Source organism: Chenopodium album, chromosome 13 (assembly GCF_948465745.1).
Source record: "Chenopodium album chromosome 13, dcCheAlbu1.1, whole genome shotgun sequence".
NCBI classification, from domain to species: Eukaryota; Viridiplantae; Streptophyta; class Magnoliopsida; order Caryophyllales; family Amaranthaceae; genus Chenopodium; species Chenopodium album.
In genome coordinates, this window is record NC_137846.1 from 3,790,271 (window position 1) to 3,803,276 (window position 13,006).

The following is a 13,006-nucleotide window of genomic DNA, read 5'->3' on the forward strand; positions in this document are numbered from 1 at the left end:
AACTGTCTGTTTCTGTCATGCCTTCAGATAGAACACAGACATGTGCAGTACTTCAGTAGGCTGCCAACGGAAAGCCAAGGTACGTTGATACAATATAGATACCTCAGTGGTCAGAGAAATGTGGAAATTCTAACAGAACAAAATCCTGCAGATGTGTGGAACTGCTGAAATCAGTGGTCACATTTTAATTGTTTTGTTTGGTAAATTATGTACTATTAATCACATGTGTGAGGATCTATTATGAAAGAGAAAGAATGAAAATGGGACTGTCAAAAGATTAGCAATGTGGATGGTCAAAGTTTCTATTCTTTTCGTCTAATAATAATATTTTTTTTACACAACCAAACATATTCTACATAACTTTTATTTAAGGGCAGAGGGAATACTTTGTTTGGTCTAAAGGTATATTGTTGGTTTTGAACTTTTTTGGTTCCTTTAAATTTAACTTCTCTAACTTTTAGCAATTGGTACAAAAGCTTTTTGCAGTACGAAGTATACACTATCCTATAGAAGTGAATTTTGTTAAGAAATATATATTGATTTAAGTAGTGTGTCATTCACTTTAGGTAAGGTGGCTTATGTTGACTTTTCCACTGAAAATTAAGTATTCCACCAGCTTCTAAATTTGGTGGCTGTCCATCATGGGTTCTTTGGGTGCTATGACTGCTATCTATATGATCATTGCTGTGAAGTTTTTTATATAACTAATGCATCGTTCATATTTTATATGCTGTCCAATTCATGCTCAAAAAATCTTAGGAATCATGTTTTACTACTTGTTTCAGCTCATCATTGTAGCTCTGTGTATGTGGGTGCACCCATTGTTGACGGCGGCATCACTGATAACAGCTGATCCTCCCATAGCAAAGCCTGGCTGTCAGGATATCTGTGGGAATGTGAGCATTCCATACCCTTTTGGAATAGGGGTTGATTGCTACTACAGCCTTCCATACTCGGTTACTTGCAATACCTCTTTGTTGCACCCAGAACTTTTTCTGAATAAATTTAACCTTGAGGTTGAACAGATAGGTATTCATACTTCAGTTCAGAACACTATTACAGTAAAAACTCCGCTGCAGAGGACCTGCAGCATCCTAGATACAAATATAACCAGCATCGATCTTAGGGGAACTCCTTATTTGTTTACGGCAGGGTACAATTCTGTTTTTGTTGGGGGTTGTGGGAGTAGCACCCTCTTGTTAGATAGAAGCAATAAGATCATAGGAGGGTGTGCAACAGTTTGTGATAAGAGTCCAATGATAACGAATGACTGCATTGGCCGTGGGTGTTGCAGCTTTAATCTTCCTTCTTCACTTGACTTTTACAGCGTGAACATTTTCAACTTTGGTAATGGTACTAATGACTGCACAAGCACCATGTTGATGAACAGAACCTCATCAATTATCAGTGAGGCTGTAGATCCAAGTCTCTCTAAGTTTGCAATAGTCCCGACAATACTGGAATGGACACCTGGAAACATAACAATGCCTGCTGATGACACAAACAAGAATTGTCAAGGCCCTCCAGATAACTATGATTGCTACTGCAATTATGGAACTTTTGGGAATCCTTATCTTCCGTATGGATGCCAAGGTAAGCATAAAAGATTCTTACTTTCTGATATACTATATCATTTCAGAAAAATTGAAATTGCTGCCGAATTACAATTTCTGATTCAGTTCACTTTTCCTAATTTAACCAGTTCCTAAAGAATGCAAGGAATGTAAGTTAGGGTGCATCAAGCAAGGGAAACATTATCTCTGTCCGATACAATGAAGATTAAGCTTATACATGGCTGGTCCTTCTGGTTCTTCTTGGTGGTAAGTGTTTCATATTTATGTTCTTCTAAAAAAAAAAAAAAAAAAAAAAAAAAAAAAAAATTGCTTTATTGGTATTAATCAAGGATTAGCATTTAGACTACCATGAAAGACAAAATAAGGATTGCAACAGATAATTTAGTAGTGCTACATGCATTATTATCATGTTTTTTTTTTCTCTGGTTGAAACTTATGTTAAGCATATATGAATGCAAGACTGTGATGAGCCTTTTAAGTGCTTCATGCAGGTTCAATCATTGGCTTAATGTTGTGTACTGGAAACATAAGCTGCATATATCTTTGTATTAAGAAACGGAAGCATATGAAAATGAAAGAGAAATTCTTCCACCAAAAATGGTGGTTTTTTGCTGAAACAACAGCTTTCTTTGAACCAAGGCAGCAATGATTCAACAAAAATATTTACTACTCAAGAGTTGAGGGAAGCTACCAACAATTACAGCAAGCATAACATTCTTGGACGTGGTGGTTTTGGTACCGTGTATAAGGGGATTTTACCAAATAACCAAGTAGTTGCTGTAAAAAAATCCATGGTCAGTGACCAGAGTCAAGTCGAGCAGTTCATCAATGAGGTGGTAATCCTAACCCAGATTAATCACCGAAATGTGGTAAAACTCTTAGGATGTTGCTTGGAGACTGAAGTTCCCTTGTTGGTCTATGAATTTGTTTCCAATGGAACTCTTTTCGATCACATACACAATAATGGTGCACGTTGGCTTTCATGGGAAAACTGTCTGAGAATTTCAACTGAGGCTGCCAATGCAATATCTTATCTGCACTCTGCAGCTTCAATGCCCATCATCCATAGAGATATCAAGTCTTCCAACATACTCTTGGATGATAATTTTACTGCAAAAGTAGCGGATTTTGGAATCTCCCAGTTAGTTCCCATTGATCAAACTCAAGTTACCACCCTGGTTCAAGGTACATTTGGGTATCTTGATCCAGAGTACTTTCTGACAAGTCATCTGTCTGAGAAGAGTGATGTCTACAGCTTTGGAGTTGTTCTGGTTGAATTATTAAAAAAGAGAAAACCAATTTCATGGGAGACCGGACTGGAAGACAGAAACTTAGCAATGCATTTTATTAGTGCAATAAAAAACAATCAGTATTTTGATATCCTTGAGCCTCAACTCATGAAGGAAGCATCTCTTGAGGAGCTTATTACTGTCGAAAATCTTGTAGCCCAATGCTTTAGTGTAAAAGGTGAGGATCGGCCATCCATGAAGGAAGTTGCAAGTGTGTTAGATGGATTATGTAAGCAGACACAGGATCATCAGTCTATTCAAGGCAACAATGAGATCCATGGCTTGTTAAGTGAACATCAGCTTTTTCAGCCCTCTACAGACCAGAATTCTTCTTGTCAGTTGACTTTTGAGAAGGATATGATTATTGAGATATGCTCTCCTCGCTAGCTTTTACAATACATAGTATATTCTATATCCATAGTGTAAGTATACTTTGTTATTAGTTTTATGACCGCGAGTTTTATTGTTTCAATACAGTATGCAGGGGTGCATCAACTGTCAGAAACTTTATAGATTACAGAGACTGAGATAAGTGCAGAATGATGTTTCCAGGGAAGAATGCAATTTTATCTCTTTGGAGGTCAGATTATCGGTCTGCTTCTCCTTAGTTGTTAAGATAACTGTTTTCGAGTTTCTTATTATTTGTTTACAAGAACACTTCTTTCATGTAGCCATTCTGCTTCTTTTAGCTTGCTTTCTTTCTGTCTTCTGCTTTGAACTGACTAGTTCTTCAGGAATTAGTAATGTTGTCTTACACTCTTAGGTAAAGGGATTGCAATGCAAGTAATTATTACAAAAAAATTTGTTGTAACTAATTTTTTTTCTTTTTTTTTTTTTTTAATATATATAAAAACAACTGACTAGCTCGAGCTTGAAGTATTTATATAACATATTTACAAGCTAATAACAAACTTCCTCAAACTAAGGAAACAATAAAAACTAACTCAACAACTTGATCTAAACTATAATTTCCAACAAACTTGCGGTTTAATAGGGGCATTTTTGCATTACAAGGACTCATAACACATTATTTTTAAGATTCAGAGTTCATGAATATGTTATGAGCCAATCAAATCATATTTTTATGCTTGAAATCACACCTAACATCAAACTCCTCTTGCAATCTTAACTACATAGATAGATCTCATGCAAATGTGATTTTGACATTTTACCAGGAATTTGGCAAGAGCCGTGTATAGCTTTCAATCTTGGCCAAACTCCCAAATTCTTGTAATTTGTACAGATGTACCGCTAGCTAACTCCTGTATGTAACTAATTTCTGTCACAATAACACAGATTATACATCAGTTTTGAGTTTATCATTCAAAATGGTAATGAACTTGTCACTTTCTTGAACTTGGAAAAGTGGTTCGCAAAATCCGTGTTTCAAACTTATTTTTCCTTCTTGATTTTGTGGCAGTCGTTGTTCTGCAGGCCTCCTAGCAGTGACATGTTATTGTTAAACTGATCTTTCGCGTTCCACTTTATATAAGGGTGCTCTAAGCACCCAACTTTCATCCCTTCAAGCGAGTTTAGAAACTTCCTGTCTGTCTAGGAACTCAAAACACTATGGCATTCTCTATTAGTCGCTTTGGATCACAATTGATCCTTGGAAGATGGTTCATGGTCTTCGGGTGTATCCTGATCATGACTGTGTCAGGTACAGGATACATGTTTGGGCTTTATTCAAACGACATAAAATCCTCAATGGGTTATGACCAAGACACACTAAATCTTCTTAGCTTCTTCAAGGATTTGGGGTCTAATGTGGGGGTGTTATCAGGCCTCATCAACGAGATCACCCCACCTTGGGTTGTCCTGTTTATTGGAGCCTTGATGAACTTTGGCTACTTCATGATCTGGCTTGCTGTAACCGGCCATCTCAAGCGAGTTCCTGTATGGCAAATGTGTCTCTACATTTGCATAGGAGCCGACTCACAAGCCTTTGCCAACACGGGTGCTCTGGTAACTTGTGTCAAGAACTTCCCTGAAAGCCGAGGAATTGTGCTAGGACTTTTGAAGGGCTATGTAGGTCTAAGTAGTGCAATCCTTACACAACTTTACCATGCCTTTTATGGTAATAAATCTAAAGACCTTATTTTGTTCATCTCTTGGCTTCCTGCAGTTGTTTCCATGATTTTTCTTCGAACTATAAGAGTTATGAAGGCGGATCAAGATCGACAACAGAATGAGGTTAAGGTCTTCTATAATCTGCTCTATATATCACTCTCACTTGCAGGGTTTTTAATGGTCTTGATTATAGTGCAAAATAGTCTCTTGTTCACTAGGGCCGGATACTATGCAAGTGCCTTGGTTGTTATTTTTCTTGTCTTTCTACCCCTTGTAATTTTTGCAAAAGAAGATTACTCCTACCTTGCAAGCCAAAGCAAAAGAATTGATTCAACTCTTGAAGTTGTTGCTGAACAAAGGGAAGAACAACCGCGAATAGAACCCTCGAATGATGACCCAAAGGACAACCAAGGTACTTGCCTAACCAACATATTCAAGCCACCAAACAGAGGAGAAGACTACACCATCCTCCAAGCCCTCTTTAGTATTGACATGCTCATCCTTTTTGTGGCTTCTATTTGTGGTCTAGGTGGGACCCTAACCATGATTGATAATTTGGGCCAGATAGGGAGCTCTTTAGGCTATCCAACTCGAAGCATAAACACATTTGTCTCGCTTGTAAGCATATGGAACTACCTAGGTCGAGTCACTTCTGGATTTTCATCTGAGATATTTCTAAAAAAAATACAAGTTTCCAAGACCCATGATGATGAGTCTAGTCCTACTTGTCTCTTGTGTGGGTCACCTCCTTATTGCTTTTGCAGTCCCTAACTCACTCTATATAGCATCAGTGATCATTGGGTTTTGCTTTGGGGCTCAATGGCCATTGGTTTATGCTATCATATCGGATATTTTTGGGCTCAAGTACTACGCCACACTCTACAATTTTGGGTCCGTGGCTAGCCCAATTGGGTCGTATATTTTCAATGTGGTGGTCACAGGCAAACTTTATGATAGAGAGGCTTTGAAACAATTGAATGACAAGGGGTTGGAAAGAAAATTAGGGGAAGATTTGGACTGTATTGGTGCAAACTGTTTCAAGGTTTCTTTTCTTATTATTAGTGGTACCACATTGTTTGGATGTTTGGTTTCACTTATATTGGTTCTTAGGACTTGGAAATTTTATAAAAGTGAAATTTACCAAAAATTTAATGTTGACACTGAGGCATCTGCAAATTAGATGCCAATTGTTGTAAGAAATAGTTGAGTTTTGCCTCCTACTTGTAATAAAGAGAGAGAGCTAGAGAGTAGTCTAACTAATCAGCACAAAATCATCAATTAGTTTTGAATGTCAACGCATAAAACATATCACATAGATACATCCGTCTTATGGTATCTTTCAGACCACATTATAAAGTTTTTTTTTATCAAAGACAATCAAGTGTTACTTTTCAGCGTTGACTCTATTTTTCCCGATGTTGACCACGAGTGTGCGAGTCACGTGACCTCCTATATTGCTTAATACACCCCTTTTCCCTCCAATTAACTCCTATTAAAACCCTTGCTTCTCTTTCATCCCTCTTTTAGTACAAGTGAATTGGAGGGAAAATAGGTGTATTAAGCAATATACGAGTTCATGTGCGTTGCACACTAGTGGTCAACATCGGGAAAAATAGAGTAATCGCTGGAAAGTAACATTTGGTTGTCTTTGATAAAAAAAAAATTTATAATGTAGTCTGAAATTGCAAAAAAAAATTAAAAGATTATTTTAAATAAAGTGGACACTTTAAAAAGGTTGTTTTTGACAAATTTTAAATAAAAAAAAAAGAGATTAAGGGTTAATCAGTAATTAGCGTCCTTCATTGAGTGATTTGAGTCACTCTCACTGTCTCACAGTCTCACTCACTACATTTCGCCACCACCGCAACAACTGCAACCTCTCTGAAATTCCGGCTAAATTCAAACTTTTATGAGGTTGATCGAATTCAGAGTCACTCGCCATTTGGTAAGTGGTTCTTTTACTTTGTTTCACTGCTTAACTTTTCCTCCTCTCTCTTCTTGCAGCGTCGCAACTGTGATTTTTTTTTTTCTTCTTCTTTCTAATTTTGTGAATTTGAACTGAAAGATTGATGAATTAATTAAGAACTGAAAGATTGATGAATTAATTAAGAACTGAAAGATTGATGAATTAATTGACGATTAAGGATTTGGGTATTTGATTAATGTATTGCATTTGGGCATTTCTTACAAACCAATAATTTATGGTCTTATATAGTGATGGGAATGATTAAATTTGATTCATTTGTATTGGGTTTTCCAGCAGTCCAGCTATATTGATTTCAATTTTGTATATTTTGATTACAAATTGAAGTTAGTCTGCATTTTTAATGAAAAGATTTGGTTTCGTTTAACTGAGTAAACGTATTTGACTTGCTATAAGTTTCTGGGTGTGTATTGATCAATATTCAATATAAACATCTATTTTTTCCTTCAATTTTAGAAAAACCTGTCTTAGATTTAGTGGGTTAAGACTAGATTGTCGTTTGTAATCAGTCTAATCACTGATGGGTTTTAAGATTAATTTGCTTTTTTCTAGGTACATCATAGTTAGGAGTAGAATAGTGCCCAAATCTAATATCAATCAATACTATATACTAAAGTAATCACCAAGAATATTCTAGAATTACACATGTCACGTTTACATTAAAAAATTTCCCTCCAAAAACTTTTAATTTTTTTTTAATTATTTTCCTTAGAAATAAAAAGATAATTGATAAAAAAACTAAAATAAACAATCTTTTTCAAAAAAAGGAAAAAAAAAATATATATAGCCTAAATAAAAATAATAGAACAATAACAACAAATTAAAATAAATAAAATATTTAAAATATACACAATTTATAAACAAATACAAGTACAAACTTATAATAATATATAAATGTAATTTTTTTCCTGTAAATATCCGAGCGTTGCTCGGGCAAAGAACTAGTATATAAATAAAGTAGGCATTTTTGGAGAGCATTGGGAGCGCCACGTAAGAAAAGGTATATTTTCGACCAATTAAAAATTAGATTTCTATTTTGTTTTAGAATTAAAAAAATCACTCGCCACCTAAACAAAAGTGACGAATGAAATTTTAAATTTTTGCCACGTAGGTAAAAACGACGAATAGTAATTTATTAGGATTTTAATTATTTAAGAACACTAAATTTTATCATTTTTATTTGTTACAAAACTAAAAATTATCTTTAGATATTAGGATTTATATTATTTAAAAAACTAAAAATTATATTTTGATATTTAAAAAATTGAAATTATCATTTGATGTTAATGGTTTTATATAAATATCTGATGATATGATATTTTCATACAAAATTTTTAAAACTTATAATGCAAGAAAACAATTAAGATATCACCAAAAAAATATTTATATACAAAATGTATATGAAAATTCGTGCATTGCACGCCACATAAGCAAAAGTAATATTTCGACCAATGAAAAATTAGATTTATGTATTAATTTAGAATTTATATTTTTCAGTCGCCATTTAAGAAAAAATTAACAAATGAAATTTGAGAATTGAAAACAAAAAAATAGTAATTTAAGATTTAAATAATGAAAAAAAACAAAAATTATCTATTATATTATCTTTTACATTAGGATTTATATTATTTTAACAAATATTTAGAAATTAAAAAACATATTTTGATTTAATGATTTTATCTAACTATCCGATGAATGAGATAATATTTATTTCAATTTATAAATTCAAGTTCTATATACGTGAAATTTGAATAAGAATAATTTAAAACTTAACAAAATATTTTATCTTAAATTAATGTTAAAATAATAGAATAGAAAATAAAAACAAAAAATATTAAGAAATTACAAAAAAAAAATAAAAAATATACAAAAATAGAATATTTAAAAACCGTGCATCGCACGGGCTTACATCTAGTATCTTTAATATTTTGAGAATCCACATTAAAATAGACCCAATAACATCTTACTGTCATTTATTGTTATATCTCATATGATAACAAGAAAAAAATTGGAAAAAAATTATCAAAGTGAAATTTGGGAATAGTGCAAAAAATCAATATGATGCAAGTGATGTAAATAGGTAGTGCTTCGAATATTTGGATCGATATAACTAGTACAAGTATTCCTTTTTCATGTATATGCAAAATGTTTGCTCGCAAGCAGTGCTTTAATAATTAATACAAGTAGTATTTAATACTTCGTATTATTATTTAAAAAAAAAAAACAAAGTACAAAACTAAAAATATTACTTCCTCCTTTTTTTTTTTTTTGAAACTAAAAATATTACTTCCTCCTTCGTTTCTTTATAGTTGCAACACTTCTCTAAAATGAAAATGTCACAATAGTTGCAACACAACATAAAAGGAAGGTTTTATCATGAAAATTGTACTATTAACTTTAATTAAATCACATGGCACACTTGATTATACACCTAACAATCTTTTAACCCCATTTTAAGTGTTTTATAACATGCAAGATCCAGTTTTCTTAAATACCGTGATAAAGTGTATATTGCAACTATAAAGATTCGGATGAAGCATTCGTAATATAAAAGTTTTATTTGCAAACATGCAAAATCGAAACCCAAAAAACTTTTTGAGGTGGAGGTAAAGTACACTGGACCATACAGTATTGGTTTTATACATGCTTAATTAATTTTTGACAACATACATGCTTAATTAATTGATAGCACATATACATGTACTTTGTAGCTTTTTAATACCAAGCTAAGCTAAGAAACATGAAATATTAAACAACATTATGACATGGATGATTATAATTAGTACTCCGTATGATAATACTAATTTACATAATTAATTAAGTAGTGATTACTTAATTTTCTCTAGACGAATTGGGAGACCTTCAAGAGGAGTTGCAATTGGGGTGTAAATGATTTCTTCCAAAGGATTTGCTTTCCAGAATTTGAAACGAGTAACTAAGTTGTGCAGAAAAACAAGTATCTCAATTCTTGCGTACTCTTTTCCGCCACACATCAAAGGCCCTCCTCCGAAGGGTACAAATGCGTAAGGTGGTATAGAATTATTGTTCCCTTTGAATCTTGAAGGATCGAACTCTTCTGGATTAGGGAAATACTCGGAATCCTTGTGTGACGAATAAGCATTCCAAGCAACCTAATACAAATTCATCACATTTAAGAAAAAACGTCATACCAAAAGAATTATTTTGAAGATAATTACATCTATACAATGGGTGTTTCGGTTTCCATATTAATTATATTATCCGTTTATAATACAATGTACATAGGAATTACAGGGTAAATATTGTACCTTCCAACCCTTTGGGACTTTGAAGCCAGCGTAAGTGAAATCCGCGAGGACTTCCCTAAAACTTCCCAAGGCGGGTGGTCGTAGCCTCATAGTTTCACATGCCACATTCCATGAGTACTTCATTTTCTGAATATCTTTCCAATTCAATAGCTCCCCTGCCTTTTTTGATCTAGCAATCTCCAAATGCTCTAGCAACCAGATCAATTAAATTCGAAATTTACAATAAGATACAATCACAATTCCTAAATTCGTGAGTATAACCTACCCGATAAAAAGAAAAAGTAATCATCTAAGCTAGAAATTTACTTTACATATTGTAAATTTAAACACGTACTTATTATGTTAGTCTAACTCTCATCTCTCACAAGTAATTAAAAAATTACAATTATTTTAGTATTATTTCACGTCTAAAATTTTCAACAACTAATAACATGCATTATTTTGACTAGACATGCCTGAAAATCAAATATTTCTTCTTACCTTGTAAGACCTTGTCGTAGACATGAGGATGATCCGCAAGGTAGTATACTATAAACGTGACAGCAGTGCTTATAGTATAAAAGCTAGCAAATAAGAGACTGTTAATCATCCCAGCAATCACCTTGTGATCGATAATCATCCCACTTTCATGAGAAGCCTTAAGAACTCGAGTCAAAAGATCACAAAAACCACCATCATCATCATCATCATCTTTTTTTTCTCTGTTTTTTACCTCGAATTGCCTCTCTTTAATAATACTTATGATCTTGTTCTTAACAGCTTCCTGCCTCTTCTTAGCCGAGTAGAATGGCAAACTGACTGACTTTGACATCGTGTCTTCGTGCAGCTCGAAAAATGGTCTCACAACTTCCTTCACTTGTTCTTGACTGCTATAATCGATAAACAAGCAACAAGTTAGTGTGAAAGTAAAATCTTTGGCGAAGGGTTGAACCTTGACTTGTTCATAAGGCGCCCAAAATGTGTCGAAAAGTTGAGCCGCCTTAGAATCCATGATGGCTACAAGATGTTGCATAGACTCGAGTTTAAGGAACTTGTGAAGTTGTTCTTGTACTAATTTCGACGACCACGAATTCTTGTCAATATCTCTTACAGAAAGAGCTGAGGCCAAGGATGGTGGCATCCAAAACTCGAACAATTTTCCGTCGTTGGAGAAGAGGAATTTGTGACCGGAAGGACCGCATAGAATGGCTACTTTTTCCCCAAGTACTGAGGTCTTAAAGATTTTTGACGAGTATTTGATCATTCTCTCACGCATGAATTTTTCAGGGCGTGAAATATACTCATGGGTTTCTCCGTATATTGGCCACCCAAATTTTCCAGGAGGAAGGCCTAATGAGTTTGAGCATTTTTTGGTTATGAACAAGATTAAGGTGACAATTACCAAAGTTGAAGTGACCAAAAACAAAGTTGCATCCATATGCACAGCACAATGTTATGAACAAACTCTATTTTTTTTTTTTTTTTTTTTTTTTTGAAACAACAAACTCTAATTAATTAAGCTCTATTTTTTATTTTTTATTTTTTTTTTTTTGGAGACGACTCTAGTTTTATACTTGGTGATGGTATTTTAATTTAAGAAAGTGGAAGTGGGAAATGATTTAATACTTTGGGACGTCGACATTCTTTGACTATAAATTTGGGTAATAATAGCACCAAATACGATTTGGGATGTCAAACTGAAAAGGAAAAACAGAATTACAAAGACAATACCAAAGAGACATATAATATTCATGGATATTGGAATCTCGGCTCGTTAATCAAATTTTATAAGGAACTACTCAAAACTTGAATTTTTTTTTTTTTTTTTTGGTTAAGTTTACACAATGATATCAAATTCAAAAATCATCATTATTATATAAGATTTCTCACGTACTCGTAGGATGATTTTGGATGGCCACAATCATTGTATAAATCAAATCATAGTTGTTAAATTCTATTGATTAATGTGAACCATTGATATGGTTACATATTATTTTATTTTTAAAAAAAAAATTGAACAAATTTTTTTAAAAATTATCACATTCTTATCAGTTGTCAATCTTATTAATTTCTTCTTTCTCACTAATTTTTTTCCTTTACTTCTTTGTTTTAAATTGGATACATATTGCAAAAAATTCAAGCAACTCTAATTGGATGCCAAGTTCATCCAGTACAAATTCTTAAATGAACCTGGTTCACACTAATTTATTGTGAACCACTAACATTAGAGAAACTATGGTTGTTTTATTAATAAAAAAAAAAGTCACTATAATAAAATGAAGGTTACTATGTTGAAAATAAAAATCATTTTGGTTAAATATAGGCTATAAGAGGTTAATTTTTTTTAATGAAATATTTTATAAGGTCAATATTAATAATAAAGGTCACTATGTTAAAATTAGGGTAATAACGTCGTATTTCAAGTTCACAATAGTATTAAACGTTATACAACTTTTAATAAAGGTTACTATGTTAAAAATAAGGTTACTATGTTAAAAATAAAGGTCACTATGTTCAATATAATGTCAGTTACGTGTGTATAAACCTCGGGTCCACAATAATATTATTGTGAACCAGGTCCACGCAAGTATTTCTGCAAATTCAGAGGCAACAATTGATCTGATCTAATGCCATATCAGTATATCACTATTGGCAAAAAGCACATAGAAAAACAAACATGTGGCTTTTGTTATCCCAACCATTATTGCACAAAATATAATAAAACACGTCGCACATACTCCATTTTTACAGACTAATCAATAAAGAAGAAACGGGTCGTGATAGTTTTTACAATTCTTTTTCTGTTAAATTTTTAAAATATAA

At 33.1% G+C, this 13,006-nt stretch overlaps 1 protein-coding gene and 2 pseudogenes across 1 annotated transcript; 2 read left to right on the forward strand and 1 right to left on the reverse strand.

Moving 5' to 3' along the window:
- The first annotated feature begins 764 nt into the window (after positions 1 to 764).
- On the forward strand, positions 765 to 3,612 carry LOC145574294 (putative wall-associated receptor kinase-like 16; annotated as a pseudogene).
- A 715-nt stretch (positions 3,613 to 4,327) lies between these two features.
- Positions 4,328 to 6,113, forward strand: LOC145577094 (protein NUCLEAR FUSION DEFECTIVE 4-like; annotated as a pseudogene).
- Positions 6,114 to 9,449: 3,336 nt separating this feature from the next.
- On the reverse strand, positions 9,450 to 12,029 carry LOC145574295 (beta-amyrin 6-beta-monooxygenase-like). The gene is made up of 3 exons (XM_081632051.1): positions 10,685 to 12,029; positions 10,205 to 10,392; positions 9,450 to 10,048 (listed from the first exon to the last, which is right to left on the reverse strand). Exons 1-3 carry the CDS (start codon positions 11,619 to 11,621, stop codon positions 9,746 to 9,748), a joined length of 1,428 nt encoding a protein of 475 aa, XP_081488177.1. The 5' UTR covers positions 11,622 to 12,029; the 3' UTR covers positions 9,450 to 9,745.
- Between the last annotated feature and the right edge of the window lie 977 nt (positions 12,030 to 13,006).

Coding starts and splice junctions, on each gene's coding strand:
- LOC145574295 (XM_081632051.1), bottom strand. CDS start 11,621: ATGGATGCAACTTTGTTTTTGGTCACTTCAACTTTGGTAATTGTCACC. Junction 10,393..10,684: donor CTACGACAAGGTCTTACAAG/GTAAGAAGAAAT, acceptor TCTGGTTGCTAG/AGCATTTGGAGATTGCTAGA. Junction 10,049..10,204: donor AAGTCCCAAAGGGTTGGAAG/GTACAATATTTA, acceptor AATTTGTATTAG/GTTGCTTGGAATGCTTATTC.